The sequence below is a fragment of the Emydura macquarii genome, unplaced genomic scaffold (assembly GCF_026122565.2).
Source record: "Emydura macquarii macquarii isolate MOO-44397 ecotype Brisbane River unplaced genomic scaffold, CSIRO-AGI_Emac_v2 contig_1253, whole genome shotgun sequence".
Classification (NCBI taxonomy): domain Eukaryota; kingdom Metazoa; phylum Chordata; order Testudines; family Chelidae; genus Emydura; species Emydura macquarii.
This window is the reverse complement of record NW_027131390.1, coordinates 55,899,363-55,920,989: the sequence shown is the minus strand read 5'-3', so window position 1 is coordinate 55,920,989 and position 21,627 is coordinate 55,899,363. Positions and strand designations below refer to the sequence as shown.

The following is a 21,627-nucleotide window of genomic DNA, read 5'->3' as shown; positions in this document are numbered from 1 at the left end:
TAAATTTACAAAGAAGAAGCTTGAAGGAAGTTGTTGCAAAATGAATCAAACAACATATATTTTTCATATACTTTTATGGTGGAGTTCAAACCCACATAAAATGATTTAGGACTTATTAAAGTCACATAAATTACACATTTACAGTGAAGTCCTGATTTTGTGCAGCTTTTGTATTTTTAAGTATGTACTTCCTTTTGTAAAAATGCTAATGTATGTGTGTTAAATTGCAGCACGATGAACAAAATTTGGAGACTGGTTTGTCCTCCATTCACCCAGTTAGTGTGGACGATTAAAGCTGTTCATCCATGTTAATGCAAAGACTGAGAAAATGAGAGAACTACTTTAGGTCTAAGGATCCATCATATTTCTTTCACTTCCAGGTTTTGATGCTTTGCTGATAGTTTGACATTAAAGACACAGCTACCAGGTGAATTGCACATCTGACCCCTTCTGCTCTCTCCCAGTGTAGCCCCCTTCATGTCTCTGCCATCATGTGGGTCCAGGTGATTCTCCTAGTGTATATCTAAACTGCATTGTAAACTAGGGTCTGTAGGACCCAGGTTTCTGGATTCGGTGTTTCCAAGCCAGCACTTGGGCGTCCACACAGCATTGTAAACCTGGGTTTACAATTGCTGAGCTAAGTCTCTCAGCCATGCTAACGTATCGTACTGCATTATGCAGATCTTCTGACTCAGGTGTGCGGTTTGAGCTGTGTCCATATTGCAAAATGACAGAGCTTGGACATGAATTACAAGAGGAATTGGGCTCTGACCCCACTCCTAGCAGGATCTTAGGACCCAGGTCTTGAGTGCGATGGATTTGTGTGTGGACAGAGAAGGTGTGCTTGGGCTCAAACCTGAGTCAGAGCCTGGGCTTAGAGTGCAGTGTAGAGCATACCCCTACTTGCAGCCTGGCCCTGTATTGCAGTCCCCTGATATTAACTATGATTTTCTCAACAGGTCTGACTTAAGCTCATACCCTGCATTTCTGGAGAAGGAAATGAGATGGCTAGTGAATCAGTACACGTTAGAATTTTATCTTGGCTTGTGGATGAACTTCTGACCCATGTCTTTAAAAGAAAAAAGACCTACAAAAAACCAAACTTTGGTTAATAGCAGATTTTCAAAAGATTTTCCAATTCCTCTTTGAAATAATCTTGTTTATACAGCCAGATATACTGGAAAAAGCAGATAACATGCTTCATGCACTCCCCCACAAATCTGACTGATTTGCTGCTGTGATATGCTAATATCTTGCTCCCTGAAGGATAAGAAATCCTGCTTGTTTGTAATAGTATATTTTCAGTCTGAGCAGCTCTGCAAAAATGGGCATTTTTTACTCTGCACACAATCTCTTGTTATAATTTTTTTCCCAGTGGCTTGTGCAGTAGTACAGAAAATGTGGAATTGGCAGTAATTTAGTCTTGCTCCCTGAGGCTGTTTTTTCTCTATCTTATGGCCTGACTTGGAGTTGCTGCTTTACTGTACAGCATTTAAACCTTCTTGCTGAGAAACTACAGTTGGCCTTTTTGGAAAATTACTTGTCCAGCCTTCTGGCTGAAAGATTAATTAAACTGAAGTTATCAATGGATAAATTTGTGGCTTGTTAAGGATTCTGTGTTCACTAGCTTATGGTCACACGTGCAAAATGTGGCCATAAACACATTGATATCTAGAAAGAAGAGGCTGCCATCACAGAAAGATGGATTCCTTTTTTGGATGTGGTGTGGAAGGCAGTAGTTACTCTCAGTCTCTGTATGTCTAGTTCATACAGCACTTGTATAGCATTCTAAAGGATCAGGAGAGTGTGCCCCACTGAACTGTATATGAGCATTTTGAGATCAGATAGATGGCACTAATTTTCTGGAAATATACTATGTTTGCATATATACCAGAGGTCCCACTTAGGACAGACAGTCTCTCTGGTTGTTTTAGCAAACTATATCAATTTCCCCTCTTTTTCTCTGTAGAAGTACCTCTCCAGTTTTCACAGATAAAATTATTTTTGCACCAAATAGTGCTATAGTTTGCTTTTAAATATTGGTAGGTATGATCTGAATAGTTTTCCCCCCTCCTCCTAAGGTTCCACTTTTGGAGTTGGACCTGGTTTTGGAGGTTAATGGTTTCTCTCCCTTACTGTATCTGGTTCCTAACTAAAGGCTGTTGCAGGCTGGGTTCTCCAGGTTGTTGCCCAGCTCTTCATTTTCCTGTGACCATATGTTTCCCTGAAGTATCCTCCCTAGGTCAGACAGCTGACACCATAGAGCACCTCTTCATCAGCTGAAAGAGTTAATGAACAGCTCTTGGACTGAAAACTGCGCACTGTGCAACTGAGATATTGCCAAAAGCAGCCTAGTACACATTGCTGCTCCAACCCATCTGAGCATTTCCAGGGTGTTATTGAACAGAATAATCTATATGACAGTATTGTGTGTTCAGGCCTGGCTGCTGTTTTTGTCTATAATTTTCTTCTTCTAATCCTCTCTGATATTTTATACATATCTTTTGACATAGCAAGATCAACTGAGAATGCTTAATGGTTCCCTAGAGTAAAGTCTGGGCATGGCAGGACTCTGATACATTATGGCAACATAACAGTGCTGTGCTTTCTGTTTCTTCGCCTTTTAAAAATAAGTAGAGGAACAAATCTATTTCCTGGCTTGATATGCAAAACTAGTAATGATGAGGCAGCAATTATTAATGAACCAGCTAAGTGCCAGGAATCAGATGGATTTCTGGGGTATTCTGTCCGCTAGGCCCCTAATTTTTCAGTTTTTTCATGTGTAGAGTTTCATGTGAAGTTTCACTGTGGACATTTAGTAATTGAGCTTCAGTAGTTAGTTGTAGTTGATATTATATTTATATGCTTACTTTTGATCTGTGCCAGGGATTCTAAAATGTTTTAATAATGTGGCCCATATCTTTATGTAGCAAATATATTTTAGACCACCTTCTCCTTGATTTGGGGTTGCACAGACCACTTCCCCTCCTTTTCCTTTGCTGACTACGGCAGTTACTTACATGGAAAAGTAATGCTAGGAAAACCATTTAATGTATTTTAGCTGTCTTTCAATGCAACTTAACATCTGAGAAGAAGGAAGAGGAGCCAGTATGACCAGACAGTTTTCTGTGGATCACCAGCAAATGTTTGTGAACCACCAGTAGCCCAGTTTGGGAACTTGTGTTCTATAGCTGCTTGAAAGAATGCACACGGATACAAAAACTATATTAATAAAAATATCCATTTGCATATGTTAATTTTTGTGTATTTTTTAAAGGGTGGATGATGTACCTCCTGGAATATCACTACTTCCTGATAACATTCTCCAGGTCCTGAGGCTTCAGCTGCTACAATGTGTCCAAAAAATGTCAGATGGACTAGAGGAGGAACAACAAGCACTGTCACTTTTGCTTGTCAAATTCTTTATTATCCTTTGCAGGTATTTGTTCAGTCTGCTTCTTTCACCAGAGTATTGTTTTGTTTGGAAACTTGAGTCTCTTACAATGATATAGATAGAGATTCTTAATACATGTACAGTATGATAAACCATTGCCCAGTAGAGAGAGAGACTCCATATTGCAGTAAAAACACATGGTACAGTGAAAGAAAAAAACCCAGACAAAGAAGGCCACACTAAGAAATGGATTGAGTGGAGAAAATGACACCATGTTATTTGTAATTGAACTATGTATATGAAAGTTCAAGTTTGTTACATAACAGAAATGAGAAATGTTTTTTAAAAAAATAGCTGGTTGCTAATACGTTTTTGGCCATGAAATAACTTCAAGGGGAAAAGTCCAGGAAAAGTTGATTCACATTCTTAATATACTTACTTGTCCCTTAAATAGTTTAGGAAAATGATTTTAAAATAGCTGACCTTATTGCTTCCTTGATTTAATTGGCATCTTCTGAAACTTTTATCTTATTTTTTGTGATATTGCTTAACCATATACCAAACAATCATACAAGTAGTTATAAAAAAGTCCATTTCTCCTAAATTTTAAATTGCTCATTACCATAATTTTAGAATCCAACAGTTTTATCTCTAATAATGTCTAATGAGACACAGCTGCTCTAATTTATACTCTGGTTGCAACTGTCCCTTGAGGAATATCTATGAAATTAACATAATGCTCTCACTGGCCATGTCCCCTCCTCACCTCCAACATGAGGGTCTAGAAAGGACCCAGCTCTATTCTGGTCAGAGAAATCTCCTTTTGCAAGGGGGTATTCCTCAGGAACAATTTCCCACCCTGTGGTCCTTCCACCCTTCCAGAACAATGAAAAGTTACTGTAGGGCAAGAGACAATTGTACCCAAATTGTGTTAAAATACTAAGGACAAGTTAAGGAAACAGTAGTAGCTGTAGCTTCATATTTCCATGCTTTGTCAATTTTAGTTAGTCATTCAAAAAATTATTTATCGCTGAAATCCTTATTTTAGTGGCTTGTCCTCAAGAGTTGAGAAATGTATTTGTAACACCTACAATGTGCAATCATGAGTGGTTTGCTGTTGCCTTTATGATTTGTTTAGTGTTCTAAAATGTTCTTCTTTGAGTGCTTGCTCATGTCCATTCCCAGTTTAGGTGTGTGTGTTCACAAGTGCTGGAAAACATTTTCCCTTAGTGGTACCCATACAAGCTGGCTCTGGTGCCCCCTGCAGCGGCGCACACATGCGCTCACATATAGGCGCCACTGGCTCCCTCTCCCTCTGTTTCTTCTTGCCACTAGTGACGGTGCTGGAACACTCTTGCCTTTGCAAGTTTTTTCTTGCCTTCCTAGTGGTTTATTCATCATTTTTAGTGTATATAGTTACTTGTTCAGTTACAGTTAATCCTAGTTTGTTGGTAGTTAGAATCCCAGGGTCGAGGCATGCCCTGTTCACCGGGATTTAAAATCTGTGCTTTGTGTAAGACACCTATGCCAAGGAGTGACCCTGATCAAAGTTGTCTGAAGTGTCTGGGGGAAGCCAACATCTGCGACAGGTGTAAAATCTGTAAGTTTTCACCCGCGGACCAAGAAAAACCGGGATATCCGTCTCTGGGCCATCCTGATGGAGTCAGCTATTAGACCAGCCTCGGGGACCAGCAGATCGGCCTTGGTGCACAGTGCCCCTCAGGTGCCCACTTCATTTGTCCAGCACCGATCTCCCTCCCCGATTCTGAAGAAGAGGTCCAAAAAGATATGCTCAGAATGGGGACGCTCTCCTGTGGAGAAGGCTAAGGGGGACCTGGCGAGATCTGCGTCGGGCCGCCAACCGTCCCTGCCTCAGTGAGGGTCGATCCTGGCACCAGGCCCTCCGACTCCAGGTAGCGGTAGAGGCCCTCATCGTTTAGTCGTGCCGTCAATTCCAGAGGCCTTCCAAGCTATGAAGGACCTCCTGGCGCTCCCGGAACCACAGACACTGAGGGATGGCCAAATGCTGCACCGGGATCTGGCACCAACGTCTCAGGGCAGCTTATCGAGGGACAGATCTGCTCGACAGTCCCCATCACTGAGGCACCGTTTACCGGTGCGCAGATGGTCCCTGGAGTTGAGGCTATGCTCTCCAGGTCAGGACACCACCAGAGTGGGATCCTGCTGCCGTTCTCCAGAGGACCAGCTCTGAGCGTAGCACTGCTATGGAGCAGAGTGACACAGATTGCCAGACTCATGGCGCATTTCCCCAGCACCATGACCCTTTTTGCCTAGCCCATACAGGAAGCCCAAGGACAAGTCCCAGTCCTGGCATATCCAGCGTTCAGGCTTCTCATGCTGCTCACCTGTGCAGGCGCCTCAACAACGCCTCTCGCATGGCACTGTGAGGTATTCAGGGACAGCACCACCATGGTTGTTGGATATCAGCACCTCATCCTCGGACAGCGATGGGGTTGTCCAGACCAAGCAACCCACAGCTCCGGTGCCTAGTTTCCCAACCTTACCACCATTGGCGACATGGCCGCAAGGCCAGTGGCCTGGACCATGGCCGTACTGGTTTCCCTCTGGGATCCCGCAAACTGGTTCTGCGAGAGGAACCTTGGTGCCGCAATCTTCCATCCCTCACAACACGGCATTGCACTTGGACACTGATTCAGACCATGAAAGTTCGTGTGCCTCGGGCCCTGCGGGTTCCAGCCCACCCAGAACAGAGGTCACTTCTGCAATGCAGGTGCCAGCCTCTTCCTCATCGTCACTGGATGAGGCGGTCATGGGACCCTCTTTTGCGGTGCTGTTGGCCTCGTGCTCCCTTACGTACCTGTCCTGGAACATCATCATCCTGGTCACTATCATGTCAGCCATGTGAGTGTCGGAGATCAGGGCATTAACATCGAAACCACCCTATACGGTGTTTTACAAGGACAAGGTCCAGCTATGCCTGCACCTGGCTTCTTTCCTTAAGGTGGTTTCCCACTTTCACCTGAATCAGGAGATTTTCCTACCTGTTTTTTGCCCCAAACCACTCAACTTCCATTCCACACCTGTGAGGAGGACAGTGAGGAGAGGCATATGCACTCTCTTGACATGAGGAGGGCCTTGGCTTTTTACATCGACAGAACTAAGCCCTTCTGTCGCTCTACACAACTCTTCATGGCTGTTGCGGACCGGATGAAAGGCCTACTGGTTTCCTTGCAACATCTTTCTAAGTGGCTCACGGCCTGCATCCCCGGACTTGTTTCAGTAAGTGCGCCTTAAAATCATACAACCTTCGTGTCCCACTATGCCTTGACACAGCAAGCTCAGGACAACGCTGGCTTCGGGAGAGCGGTGCTTCAAGGGTCATGTCCATGAACTCCTGCCCGCCTCTGGAGACACTGCTGGTGTGTCACCTAAATTGGGAATGGACATGTCCTCCTTTCCCTCAGTCGGAGTTCCAGCAAGAAGAAACTGAGAGGGAGGAGGAGCCGGCAGCACCTATATGCGGGTGCATGTGCACATCGCTGCAGGGGGTGCCAGAGCCGGCTTGTATGGGTACCACTAAGGGAAAAAGCTTTCCAGCACCGGTGCATGTGGCGAGCACACACCTAAATTGGGAATGGACGTGAGCAACACATCTCAAAGAAGAACAGTTACAAAGTAAGTAACCATTCTTTCTCACAGATACCTATCTTCTAAAAAAATTAAAACTGATAAGGGGCCTATGAAAAACTCGGTTGTTGGAGTTTTAGAAACTATTTGTGGCTAAGCCACCAGTTTTCTTAGAGCATCTAATGATGTGAGAGGAACAATTGTTTTCTTTGGTATCAGATTCCATTTTTGAGTTCTCTGTTTATTTAGAATGCTCTGTGAATCAATTTAACTTCTAAAATCTGAGAATCCAGATAAAACGGGACATGGCTGGAACTCTGACTGTACTCTAGTTTTCTTCTAGCTGGAAGACGTATGTATAGTATCTTAATGTGAGATGAATAAACATTACAGTAAATGCATTTTTGTGGATATTTTTTAAATATTGAGACCTGTATTGTATGCTAAAAAAAGCTTCAGAGGCCTGTTCAAACAATGTTACAATGTACAGCTGTGGCTCATATTGCTCCTACAGAAATCTATCTAATGTGGAAGAGATTGGGACTTGCTCCTACATTAACCATATCATCACCATGACTACACTCTATATTCAGCAGGTACGTGCAATTAGAACTTTTATACATTACTGCTAGAAATGCAGGAGGAGGATTGAGGGCTTAAGATTGGGAAGGAGGGTGTCTGGTTTGTCTTCCTAACTCTGCCACAAACTTCTTATGTGACTGCAGGCAAGTCACACGTTCTTTCTGTACCTCAGTTTTCCATCTTTAAAATCAGAACAGTAATACCTATGCATCTTACTGCAATGATTTGAGGCTTGTTTTATTCATATATGTAAAGGACTTTAAAATATTTAGTTGAGAATATTCTAGAAGAGCCAAGTATTTAGAATTTATATGCGTTTGGATGAGTATAGAATTTCATGAAAGGCTGTAGAGAAGGCTCAATCATTTTATGTTTGTATGTAGCATTCCTTATTCTTGATCAGTAATGCGTTTTTTTCACTGCTTATTTATAAGGCATCTGAAAAGTCTTAATAGAACAGTTTTAAAATGTGTTCTAATAAATTAAAGGAATTATTTTAGAAGAATTGGTTTCTATAGTTAGGAGGTGATTTCAGTACTTCAGTTTATGCTGCGTGTTGAAATGTCAGTCATACTTAAGAAGTATTTGGGTAAGGAATATTTAAAAGTGTGGAGGTTTGTTTCCCCCTCCTCCCACCGGTGTACATGTGAAATTTCTATTAGTCAATGAATCTGTGATGGGTTTGCACCACTCACCGCCAGACTGGCATCTCCTGCTGGTCGTCTGGGAATTAGCTTCAGGCCGACTCCCATGTCCACGGTCTGCGCACTGTCACTTTTTCTCTCAGTTCTCCTGCAGCTCTTCTTGCAGCTGTCAGGATCCACAGCATTCTCTTCGTGACTTGGTCCTCTGGCCGTGTTCCTGTCCATGTGTTCCTGTCCAGGGGAGGTTTGGCTCCTTAATAGTACAGCCACTTTCCCTAGTGTCTACTGCAGTATCTTGTCTGGCCACTTCCTCAGTTGACACCTGTAGCAATTTTTTCTGCCACTTCCCCAGTGGTGAGTGGGAGGGGAGGGACCCGGGCCCGCCCACTACTCTGGGTTCTGGCCCAGTGACTCTGTGGATAACAGCTTCCTGCTGTGCCTCAAATTCTTCTCCCTGCTGCTGTCTTCTTGGGCAACTTCCCCCCAGCCCTAGCATCTTCTTCGCCCATTCTCAGGGCCTACCACTGTCTATTTTCAGCAGCCAGCCAGGAGCTCCTCTGGCTCCCCCAGTCCCTGCCAGCAGTAGCCCTGTCTTAGGTGCTGCAGGCTTCTCAGCCTGCAAGAGAGACAGCCTCCTTGATCTCCAGGCAGTGACTGCTCTGTTCTGCCCCACAGCTCCTTTTATATGGAACTGCTGGGCCCTGATTGGCTGTTCCTCCCAGCCCCTCTCCTATTGGCTGCTTCTCACACAGCCTTCCTAGGGCTGCTTTTAAGCCCTTTAGTGCCAGTGTGGGGTGGACGCCCCATCACAGAGTGTTATGCATGTGTATTATGGAGATAGTAAAACCTTTTGAGGTGATAATTATTTTGTGTACATTGTATATTACATACCTTAGTAAAGCAGAAAGACTGGAAGCTTGGACTGGGATTTTCAAAAGAGCCTAAGGGAGGTAGGTACCCATATTCCATTGCAAATCAATGAGAATCAGATGCCCAACACTCTTAAGTTCTTTTGAGAATCCTAGCCTTAACTCTGTTGATGGATTTCTTTGTTCACAAAATTTGTGTTACTAGAACCATTCTGATCATAATTGTTTCTTTTCTCTCAGTTAAAAAGTAAAACAAAAGAGAAAGAAGTGGCAGATCAATCACCTATAGAAGAGTTTGTAAGACATGCGTTGGCTTTTTGTGAAAGTCTTTATGATCCGTATCGAAACTGGAGGCAGCAAATTGCAGGGTATGTGTGGATCCTAAGATGGTAAATTCTAATACTGTGATAATTTCTTTACAACATTACTGTAATGATATTTAATGGTTTCAACACCGCCATGATCACCCCACACCAAGCTGAAATGAGATATAATTACACTGACTTGTGCTCTTGCATTTTAGCAGCTACTAGTACTGGTAGCACTGAGGACTAGATTTGATACCAATTTCTGGCTCCTAATTAGCAACTAGGCCCAGTAAAGAGAGAGTTATTAAAACTCTATTCCCTTTACCAAAATTGTTCTGCTAATCCCCAAAGGGTCAGCCACATTACCAGATTAATGTAAATTTGGATCTTACCCAAAATATGTTGCCACCTTCCTGGAATTCAGTGGCTGGTTTGTAACCCTCGACCTCAAAGATGCCTTCTTCCAGATAGCGCTTCATGCTTCTCACAAAAGATTTCTTCATTTCACTTTCAATCACAATCATTACCAGTACTGGGTCCTACCCTTTGGCTTGTCATCCGCCACCATGGTATTTCAAAAATCATGGCGGTCATAGCTGCATACCTCTGTTGTCTAGGAATAACTGTCTTCCCTACACTGATGACTGGCTCATCAGGAGTTGATCATATCAGAAGGTGTGGTCAAGCCATTCAAACAATTTCATTATTGTGAAGTCTGAAGATAAATGTCGAGAAATGGATCTTGACTTCTACACAACGAAATGTCTTTATATGAGTGCTTCAGGATTCGATAATGGGCAGAGTTTATCTCCCACTTAATAGGTTCCTTGCTCTAAAGAACCTTATACGAAGAGCGTATGTAGCTCAGCTCTGAAGTTCCAGCAAGGACATGTCCGCAACTGCATTGACACATTGCAGCTTATATTTTTGTGATACAAAATGACAGGTTGCATCTTTGATATCTCCAGGGTTGACTGAGTAGGGTTTTTGTGTTCAACAAACACGGTCCCTGTTATGCAGAGTCCTCCCAATTCCATTGCTCTTAAATCTCTATCCATTCAGGTCCTACAGTCACTCACTTAATGGCTGAAATTTATCCAGGAATCCTGTTCAGCCAGAATCCCTCTACAGTCTCATTAACATTGGACATTTCCTTTTGGGCTGGGGAACACATTTATACTTTTACACAGTGCAAGATAAGTGGTCATAACAGGAACAGCTCTTCCACATCAATCTGTTGGAATTAACTGTGGTCAGAAATGCTTGCCTCCACTTTCTTCCCTTACTCAAAAACAAGTCCATCAAGGTCATGACAGACAAAATAGAATGTGTGTAGTATATCAATTGTCAGGGTAGAATGCATTCCTTCTCCCTCTGCACCAAAGTGATAAAGCTTTGGAACTGGTGCATAGCCAAGCAGAAGTCATCTTGGCTTCTTAGAAAACACCATGGCAGATGACCTGAGTAGACATTTTTCTATAAATTACAAATTTACTTAGACAATTAAGATAGATTTAAGGGAGTGCCAATCTCCACTCAGAGAATTCTAAATTGATCTCTGGATGTTATTGCTTGTTATGGTTTTGCTGAAGTTACACCTCTCCTAAGAGTGACTTCACACTCTTAGATCACAGTCCACATCTATAATTCTACTCAAAGATTTTCCAGTTGCTGAAATCTGTAGGGCTCCAACATGATCCTTGTTGTATATGTTTTACAACCACCACGCCCTAATTTGTGCTGCAAGATAATATGCGGCAGTAAATAATGCAGTTCTTTCTTCCGTGATGGATTCTGTTCTGAAACTCCCACCTCCTTAAAGGGTTACTGCTAGGGAGCCACCTAAAGTGTAGTACCCATAAGGACACTATTTGAAGGAGAGGTTACTCACCTTGTTCAGTAACTGGAGTTCTTCAAAATGTGTGTCCCTGTGGATGCTCCAGTACCAGCTCTCATAGATTCTTAGATTTAAGGCCAGAAGGGACCATCATGATCACCTAGTCTGGCCTCCTGAATATTGCAGGCCATAGAACCTCGCCTACCCATTCTTGTAATAGATTATCATCTCTGGCTGACATGCTGAAGTCCTCAAATCATGATTTAAACACTTCAAGTTATAGACAATCCTCCATTTACACTAGTTTAAACCTGCAGTGACCCAATCCTCATGCTGCTGAGGAAGGCAAAAAACCCCCAGGGTCTTTGCCAATCTGACATGGGGGGAAATGCCTTCCCAACCCAAATGTGGCGATCAGTTAGACCCAAAGCATGTGGGCAGGACCCAACAGCCAGACACCTGGGAAAGAATTTTCTGTAATAATTCATAGCCCTCCCTATCTAATGTCCCGTCAGTGGTCGTTGGGGATATTTGCACTAGCAGTTGCAGATGGGGTACATGCCATTGTAGGTAGTTTAATGATACCATCCACTCCATAAAGTATCAAGCTCAGTTTTGAGTCCGCTTAGATTCCCTTGGAAGGCTGTTCCAGAGCTTTTCTCCTCTGATGGTTAGAAATCTTTGTCTAATTGCAAGCCTAAATTTGTTGATGGCCAGTTTATAGCCATATGTTCTTATGTCAGTGTTGTCTTTTAACTTAACTTTTCTGCCTCTCTGGTATTTATCCCTCTAATGTATTTATAGAGAACAATCCTATCTCGCCTCAGCCTTTGTTTGGTTAGACTGAACAAGCCAAACTCTTTGAGTCTCCTCTCATAAGATAGGTTTTCCATTCCTCTGATGATCCTTGTAGCCCTTCTCTTCACCTGTTTTAGTTTGAATTCATCTTTCTTAAATATGGGAGACTACAATTGCACACATTATTCCAGATGAGGTCTCACCAGTGCTTCCCTATCTCTGCTGGAAATACCTTGCCTGATGCATCCTAAGATTGCATTCGCCTTTTTCACGGCTGCATTGCATTGGCAGCTGATAGCCATCCTGTGAGCAACAAATACACTCTCCTTCCCTCTGCTTTGGAGCTGCCTCTGTGGGCTTTGTGGTAGAGAACGAACTGAGGGAAGTTCACCGTGCAGCCCTATATACAGGGACCAATGATATGAACGGGCACTGGTACCAAAAATCATTGATCAAAGGCTCGGGCACATGCTCACCTAAAATGGAGCACACGCAGGGACACACATTTAGAAGAGCTTCAGTTACTACAGAAGGTGACTAACCTCTCATTTCTTAGAGAGGAAAGTGTTTTCAAGTTGACAAATGAGTGTTCACTAAATTGTTAGGGAATTGTGCAAATACTCTTCTGACTAAATATGAGAAATGTCCCCCAAACTTAATGCAGAACAAATGAGGACAGTGGTTCATATAAACCTGTTTGACTATGTATTTTGCATGAGGTTATGCCTAATATATTTTGGCTTGTTTGTTGGGAAAACTAAGTTCCTAGAGCAATCATTTGTGGTCATAATTAATCAGTCTGCATCCCAGTCAGTGGGGTTACTTTACATTTGAGTAGAAATACCTAGTGATAGTGTAAAAAACAAAAAGAAAGCACTATATCAGATGCAAAATTTTTATTCTAAGTCTTTTTGAGGACTATGGTAAAACATAAGGCAGATCTAATTAAACTAAGAGTATTAATATAGTTATGTTGAAAGGTGTTAATGACTGCTATCAAGCAGGTCTTTGGTTTGTAGACAGTCACGGACCTTGATAAAGCTCCTAGGTGTGCCAAGCTCTTGCCTTTCAGGCTAAATGGAGTGAGCAATTAAATGCCTCTTAATGTAATACCTGGAAACAATAGGAAACCATTGCCCAAGTCAGTGGGCTACATGCAAGGCCAATCAGAAGTTAAGCTTCGTGGGCTGAGAGGTTTCCGTGGGATTGATTGTCAAACACAGGTGTTATGGGATTGATGGGCTGTAGATATGTGTATGTTTGTAAGAAGCAGAAAGCCAGCAGTCGGTGAGAAAGCAGTTGTGAGGAGTTTCCTGAGAGAGAGCAGAAGGATAATGCTTCTTGGGGCTCAGGATTTGCTAAAGAAGCATGCTTGGAAATTGTGAGCGAGGAGGTTGCCTGATTCTGTTTGTTTCTACTGGGTTCAGGGAAACAGGATTTTGTGTGCATTCTTTGTAAATAAACATGATTGCACCAAAGAAATACCTGACTCGTATCATCAATTTCTCCTCCTGAAAGAAAAAACCCAGGAAGGCCACAAATAGTGGCTAGCCATTATGGCCATAGGGGAAGCAATATAAAGCTAGAGTATGATGTACACTAAATTGTTCATCCTTAATAGTAGTTAATTTTTCTGATGTTTAGTCTACTGTATCTTGCCAACTACTAAAAAACTGCTACCAAAATATAGATTCTTGCCTTAATTTGTATAAGATAAAATTCACTTTGTATGTGTTCCCTGCTTTGTGGGTTATGTAGATTCATTCTATATACTTACTTTATCATTCTTTCCTCCTTCTAATCATTTTGCATTGAATCTCCTTTGAGGATTGACTCAATTAAGCTCTACAGAATGCATCTTTAGCTAATAAGTACACTCAGACTCCCCTTAAAAGCTCTTACATTAATAAGCCTTACGGACAATGTTTGTAGCTTTCTTCTCAAAGTCATGTGTGAGGTTGCGTAAAAAAGAATGAATCTGAAAAATATACTGTCTGAGAACTCCATTTGCACAACTGTCATTTACCTCTTCTATTTCAGGAGAATTAAGCAAGTAAGTAATCCAATGACACATCAATGGAGGAAGGGACAATAGTTTTGGTTGCTATTATTATTATTTGGGAGCCAATTATCTGGTGTGTGTTTAAAGAAATTTGTGGTTCTGAAGTACATGGGAAATTTCTCGCCAATTTTATAATAGCAAATACTTCCATTGTTCATATTCTCAAAATGTAGGGAAGTTCATGTGCTTCCTAAATCTTCTGAATGCCTACTTTCATATTACAAAATTCTGCTGACTTTGCACTGGAGTTCCACCAGGACAAAGCTTTCCTCTCTTAGAGCCTTTATAGTCTGTGTCCTACTTCATGCCTATTAAATGTAGTGTTTCATATCTATCTGTTGGTCTGGAAGTTGTTGGAAAGTCTTATTGCATGCACTGCCCCCCTTTCTTTGATTTTTATCATTTACACAACCTTTTCCACAGTTTCTGCAAGATGAAATTAAAATAGTGCCATATTTGTTCCTATAGTGAATTGAAATATTGTCATGATGGACTGCAAGATGATACTATTTTATTATGCGCAAAGTCAAAAAAGCATACTTCAGAAGCTGTGATTCTTATATTTTTGCAGGAAACAGGAATTCTGGTTTCATAGCCAGGACATTAATTGACACCACTATTGGTGGTCCTCCTCCATGCTACAAAAGTATTTTCAAATTTAACGTGTTTAACACATCTTATTCTCTTGTTTGTGTTTATACATTTTAAATGAGTAGGAGTTTTCACTGTCATAATGTTTTATTTAATTAAGAATATAAGAACATAAGAAAGGCCATAGTGGGTCAGACCAGTGGTCCATCTAGTCCAGTATCCTGTCTTCCATCAGTGGCCAATGCCAGGTGCTTCAGAGGGAATGAATGGAACAGGTAATCATTAAGTGATCCATCCCGTTGGCCATTCCCAGTCTCTGGGAAACAGCAATCCCTGCCTATCCTGGCTAATAGCCATCGATGGACCTATCCTTCATGAATTTATCTGGTTCTTTTTTGAACACTGTTATAGTCTTTGCTTCATGACATCCTCTGGCAAGGAGTTCCACAGGTTGACTGTGCATTGTGTGATGAAATACTTATTTTGGTTGTTTTAAACCTGCTGCTGGTTAATTTCATTTGCTGACCCTCTAGTTTTTGTGTTATGAGAAGTAGTAAATAACACTTCCTTATTTACTTTCTCCACACCAGTCATGATTTTATAGACCTCTATCATATTGCCCTTTAATAATCTCTTTTCCAAGCTGAAAAGACTGAATCTTATTAATCTCTTCTCATCTGAAACCTTTTCCATACCTCTAATTATTTTAATTGTCCTTTTCTGTACCTTTTCCAATTCCAATATGTTGGATTTTTTTGAGATAGTGCGACCAGATCTCCACAGAGTATTTAAGATGTAGGTATACCGTGGATTTATAAAGAGGCAATATGATATTTTTGTCTTATTATCTATCCCTTTCCTAATGATCCCCATCATTCTGTTAGCTTTTTTGACTGCTGCTGCACATTGAATGGATGTTTCAGAGAACTATCCACAATGGCTCCAAGATCTTTTTCTTGAGTGGCAACAGCTAATTTAGACCCCATCGTTTATATGTATAGTTGGGATTATGTTTTCCAATGTGCATTACTTTGCATTTATCGACATTGAATTTCATCTGGTATTTTGTTGCCCAGTCACCCATTTTTGTAAGATCTTTTTGTAACTCTTTGCAGTCTGCTTGGACTTAACTGTCTTGAGTAGTTTTGTATCATCGGCAAATTTTGCCACCTCACTGTTTACCCCTTTTTCCAGATGATTTATGAATATGTTGAACAGCACTGGTCGCAGTACAGACCCCTGGGGGCACCTCTATTTACCTTTCTCCATTCTGAAAACTGACTATTTATTCCTACCCTTTGTTTCCTGTCTTTTAACCAGTTGCATAAAAGAGGATCCAGGAGTGGACGTTCTCTTTTATCTCATGACCGTTTATTTTGCTTAAGAGCTCCCCAGAGACGGAAACAGCTGCCACCCACCTCTTGCAGCAGCAGCAGCAGCAGCAGCAGCCCCCTGCCGCTACCGGGCATGCTCCATGCGCTGCTGCTGCCCGTGCTCGCTGCTCCCTGCGTTGCTGTTGCCCCGCTTCCCGTGCTGTAGGCCCTGTATTTTTCTGAAAGGGAGGATTCAGGGGAAGGGGGTGCAGTATTTAGGGGAGCGCTTTCTGCGCTGTGGTCCCTGTTTATCTCCTGAAAGCGGGGGTTGTTGGGGCCTACAGTGCGGGATGCGTCCCCCTAACAATCACACCCCTCTTCCCCTGAACCTCTCCCTTTCAGGGAAAAAACAGAGCCTACAGTGCAGGAAGTGCCCCTCTTTTTTCTGAAAGGGCCCCCCCTTTCAGAAGGGGGAAAAGAGGTGTGATTAGGGGGAAGGGGGGGTGCGATTGTTAGACAAAAGTCCACAGAGGGGCTCCATTTAAAAAGTTTGAGAACCACTAAACTAGAGTGACTCTAAGTGATCTGCTTCAAGCTCTGTTTCTTTCTCTGTTCTAAAAAGTGAGCTATTTTTCTGAAATGGTGGAAGATGGAAGCCAGAAAGAACAAGAGAGAAGTATGACAGAAGGAGTCATTTTTGTTTCATGAGATTAAAATGCTAATGTAATTATAGCTAAAATAAAAATTTAATAGCAGTATCAGTAAGAGTAATTTTCCTTACAGTTAAATTGTTTTTTCCATAATGAACCCCTAATACAGTTTTACCCATTTTCAAATTGCATGGTGTAGAAGTTTGGCAGTCATGTTGATGGTTTGTTTGCAGTAGTTAAGATCAAACAACAGATTTATTTTTTTAAAAAAACAAAACCGTATGGTAAAACGTTAAGCCATTTTAAGCGTGGAGCGGTACAAAAATGACTTGTGACTCAGTTTTCAGGATGAAACCACTTCTTTGTTTTTGATCTTGTTGGATAAAGATACTGTAGTTTGTTTCTGCAATGTATTTATGACCTATTCACGAATAAACATTGGTGCCATCTTTAACTTTTCTCATGTATCCTTTTTTTATTGTAGGAGAATCCTGAGTAGCGTTGAAAAGAGCAGACTGAAGTATAAACCAGCTTCCCTCACAGTAGAGTTCATCCCTTTCTTTTATCGTAAGTAATATTGCCAGTGTGTTTAATGATCACCTTTCAAGGAACAAACCTCTTGTGCCATTGTTCTAGTCCCACTGTAAACATTTGATAAGTGCTAAAAACCTTCTACTTTCTTTCCAAGGTGAGGGCTTATTGAAGTTTGTTCTACCTCTTTTGTACCTAAGAATTTGATTTTCTTTTAAGTGCCATCATCATGCCATCCTTATCCATGGTATTGTGGACTTTTTCAGTCTGGCTTTTTGAAGCATTTTCATAGTGCAGCATACCACATTTTAACAAATAGTCTCATGGATCACCTGCTGTCTCTTTCACTGTTGTACATGCAACCTGCCTTTCCATTTGTGTTCACAAACATCACTGTGGCAACCGTAGTAGTTAAGGCATGGAAAAGTAATAATAGGAGAGTATTTATGTATTTTCAGTTGTCCTTGATGTGATTTAGTCACTGGAAACAAGAAAAGCCAGAACCTTGTGACCAGCAAATGTTCCTTGGACCATAGTTTGGGAACGTCTGTGTGAAGCTATGTTTCTTCTGGTCAAGTCATTAAATGTAGCTATGACAACTGTGTATTTTAAGAGTTCAGATATTCTTAGCATTACAAATGGCTTAAGGGGAAAACAAAAGGGGAGGACTTCAAGTATTTTGAGACACCATTATAGTCATAGACTATTGTGTTTGGAACTTAAAGTAATTGTAGGAGACTCTTTAAAGTTTTGTCCTATTCTCTAAAGGTAGGAAGTATTATGCAAAGGAGCTTTGTGCATGAATGGTAACAGAATATCCTGAACTCAAAGTTCTGAATTATTAAATACCCTCAGCTACATGTGGCCAAAACATTTGTTGATATAACTGCCAATAACTGCCTCCTCTGTTAACTTGTATTTACTGATAGATGAAACCTCCTGGGTTCTGCTCTTGTAGGAGCTACTTCTTTAGTCATCTCTCAGGCTTTGTCTACTCTAGAAAGTGTTTGCATAGCACAGCTATACCAGCAGGTGCAGGCGCAGCTTGTACTGGTAAAAATAGTTATTTTGCTTGTATAGTTTATACCAGTTCCCCAAACAAAATAAGCTATACTGGCAAAAGGGCACTGCTGCTGGTATATCAGTGTCTACGTCAGCGCTTTTGCTGACATAGCTGTGTCAATTAGGGAGAGTGATTATTTTTCCCCACACTCCTAACCAACATAGCAGTGTAGATCAACTGTCTTCTGCCTTTCTAAAACAGTTTTTCTCAGATTTTTTTCAGATATTGCTGCAAGTTATTAATAGGAAGAACTAAGGTTTTTCTTTTTATGTATAAACAAGAAAATATTGATATGCTGTACATGAAAGTGTTAAAAGAAAAGCTGCATGTGCAATGGATGTAATCTCCCTGTTTTAGGTCCAGATTGAGGAAAGCATCTTTATTCAGGACAGTGCCTGAGTTCCATTGAATCCAGTGGGGCTTAAGCGCATACCTAAGTGCTGTCCTGAACTGACGTCTTAATGAATGCTCCCTTGCACTTCTTTCTGATAACAAAATCAACAAATCCTTGTAAACTAATCTCCATTGTTGCCCGGTTTATTTATCCACACATCAAACTTCCTTGAATAGTTGAAGACGAGTTTTGTGTTTCTTCATTTCTCATAAAAAGGAATTGATGGTAGAGGCGAGGCAGTTACTGCCTATTATGCCTCCCCAGCGGGTAAGAGGAACAACTTGCATATGAGTCATGTTCTAAGGTTGAGGTGTTTCAGCCTAGTAGTCATGGGCACAAACCATGGATTGAAGAGTGCGGATCTAGTATAAATACTACCTTCTGAAAACAGTGGTTGCAGGTAATTCTCGTGTGTGTGTGTGTGTGTGTGTGTTTAAAAATGCACTAGTTTGTAAGAGTCAAAGAGAGTGCTTAGAATGAAATGGGAGAAATAAAAATAGCTACCAACATTTCATCAGGTTGGAGTATTTCTCTATACATTATTAAAGTGGGCTGGTGGTTTTAGTATATGCTTGGCAATAATGTAGTTACAATAAGCTATTTCCTCTTATATAGATGTTTTTTATTTTAGCCTGCATTGTATTATTCTAGTATTTTTCATTTCTGTCCTTTGTCTGACTATTCAAGCTCTTTAAAAGTGACATTTTAACAGTGCTGGCTTGTGACATTATTGGAAATTTCTCACAGGGCTAATTTCACATAAAATAATCCTTTGTGGTTTTGGTTGTGGCTATTCTGTGTGTCTAAGGTTATTGCTATAGCAACAACTTCCAGGTTAACATTTACTGCTCAGAAAAATTCCTAAGGCTATTTGTAAATGGTTTATGTCAGGTTATGGTATGAGCAAAGATGCAGGACAATGGGCCTGTGCATACGGCTATTGCAGTCAGTAGTTTTCCCAATTAATTTTTAACAGGAGCAAGATCAGGCACTGTGGGCCTGATCCTGCTGCATAGAAATTGGTGAGAGCCTTTCCATGTTGGATTTTTGAAAAACCTGTTTATTGCTACTTCACTTTTCTCTTGAGGAGACACTTTAAAAGATATGAAACTCCTTAATTTGGAATACACAAATTACTTTTTCTCTTATTTCAATAGAATGCTTTCAAGAAAGTGAACATCTTAAGGAAAGCATGAAGTGTTGCCTGCTACATCTCTTTGGAGCCATTGTGGCTGGAGGACAGGTGAGGAGAATATTGAAAAATGTTATCAAGTAATCTCAGCTATTACAACCTGTCATTTTCCTTTTCTGTTCATCATGTAAGCTTTATGGTTTATGGTATGTGAACTTTTACATTATATGAGAAGATACTAGTAATCTGCCTAAACAGTATTGAACCATACAGACATAGTCTCATATTGACACATTAACTGCCTGTGTCCAAATATACTTAGCCTACATATATACCTGGATTGAGGGAGCAAATGTGTCAGTAGAAGGCTCTATATGTTAAGAAACTTGTTAGCCCCTTACTTTTTCTCAGAATGTGATAAATCACTAGGCAAAGTCAATAAAATACCACTGTTGGTCTAAGGTCAGGTCTACACTAAAACGTACGTCAGTGTAACTGTGTTGCTCAGGGGTGTGAAAAATCCACACCCTCTGAGCTATGAGTTATACTGACCTAACCCCCGGTGTAGACATCAACATAGCTACTGCCTCTCCCGGAGGTGGATTAAGTACACCAAACTCTCACTTGCGTGTCTTCACGCTGACATACAGCATATTAAGTTTAGATCTGCCCTAAAACTAAACATGTTCTTCTTGCTGGCACAATGAGCATAGTGTACTAAATGAAAGGAGTGTTTGTGTCTGACTCTGTGCCAAGAAATTTAGAAAGGAATACAAGAATAGATTGGAATTGCAGTGTGTCTGCACTAAATCATTTGGTCTGGCATTGCCACGGAAGGCATTTGAAGTATACCTGGGCTTCAATAAAACAGCATTAATGGCACAGAATATATGGGTAAGGAAGGGAAAGGGAAATTAGATCAGATGAGAAGTGGGATTAATCCCTGATTTGTATTTGATTTAAAAGTCAATCTCCTGTTCAGAATTTCTTGGATACTGCTTTGAAAAAATGTTGCTGTCTGATCATCATATGATGCTATAATGTGTCATGCTCACTCTATCAAGTCATGTGATAAGTCAGTGTTCAAAAGCAGCTTGTTCACCAAGACTTGGCATGAATGAGCATCATTTTAATTTTTTTAAATAACTTATAGGAGGGAAGTATGGGAATTTCTCGTTTCTTTGCAAGGGTGGTCCAGTACAATCTGAGTGCAAATTGTAAGAAGACACCACCTATCTTGGCAGAATAAGGCACCTTGGTGCCTACCTAGTTTATCTTGTAATAGGTTAACAGAGAGCACTGTCTCTTTAGAATAGCAATCCAACCTCAAAGAAAAACATCACAGGGACCTCTGGAAGAATGTGCAGAACAGAGGAGGCCTTAAAAAGAAAATGAATTGTCCAGCAGCAAAGAGAATTCACGTGGCCCTCAGGGACCACTATAATACAATATGTACTCCAATCCCAGATAAAGATTTCTCTGGGTAATACAGGAAGGCTAGTGTTTTTAAAATGTTCATCATTAGTTAATTCTTGTTAATTGATCATTAATTGAAATTTTGAACTGAAATTTGTGGGTATGTGAAAACAAGGATCTATATGAAAGTTCAAATTTAAGCTGTACTCAATAGAATATGTATATTATCAGTATCACTTTGAATAATTCAAATGCATGCTAAAATTAAAAGCCTGCAACCAAAATAAGTATCCCATTCACATTGAAATCAATGTACATTAGACATAGGGTTAAAGAGTTTTCATTTAAAAACTGGACCAAAAACACAGAAAACCCAAAACCTTGCTAGTGCACCTTTAAGACTACAGACTTAAACAAGAAATGCAAAAGCTGAA

General features: G+C 40.9%; 2 protein-coding genes across 10 annotated transcripts in view; one reads left to right on the top strand and one right to left on the bottom strand.

The window, feature by feature from the left end:
- The window catches only part of ICA1L (islet cell autoantigen 1 like), a 427,480-nt gene that overhangs the window by 206,982 nt on the left and 198,871 nt on the right, over positions 1-21,627 (bottom strand). The window lies entirely within an intron of this gene.
- NBEAL1 (neurobeachin like 1) overlaps positions 1-21,627 on the top strand; it is a 157,300-nt gene that overhangs the window by 25,175 nt on the left and 110,498 nt on the right. For 8 of the 9 annotated variants that reach the window (XM_067548859.1, XM_067548860.1, XM_067548856.1 and 5 more), the window contains exons 4-8: positions 3,278-3,439; positions 7,518-7,599; positions 9,339-9,466; positions 17,142-17,224; positions 19,803-19,888. In XM_067548859.1, coding sequence (XP_067404960.1) covers positions 3,278-3,439; positions 7,518-7,599; positions 9,339-9,466; positions 17,142-17,224; positions 19,803-19,888 — 541 coding nt within the window. Of the gene's footprint in view, positions 1-133; positions 428-3,277; positions 3,440-7,517; positions 7,600-9,338; positions 9,467-17,141; positions 17,225-19,802; positions 19,889-21,627 lie in introns of those variants that run through there. The other variant, XM_067548861.1, reaches the window with a different exon arrangement.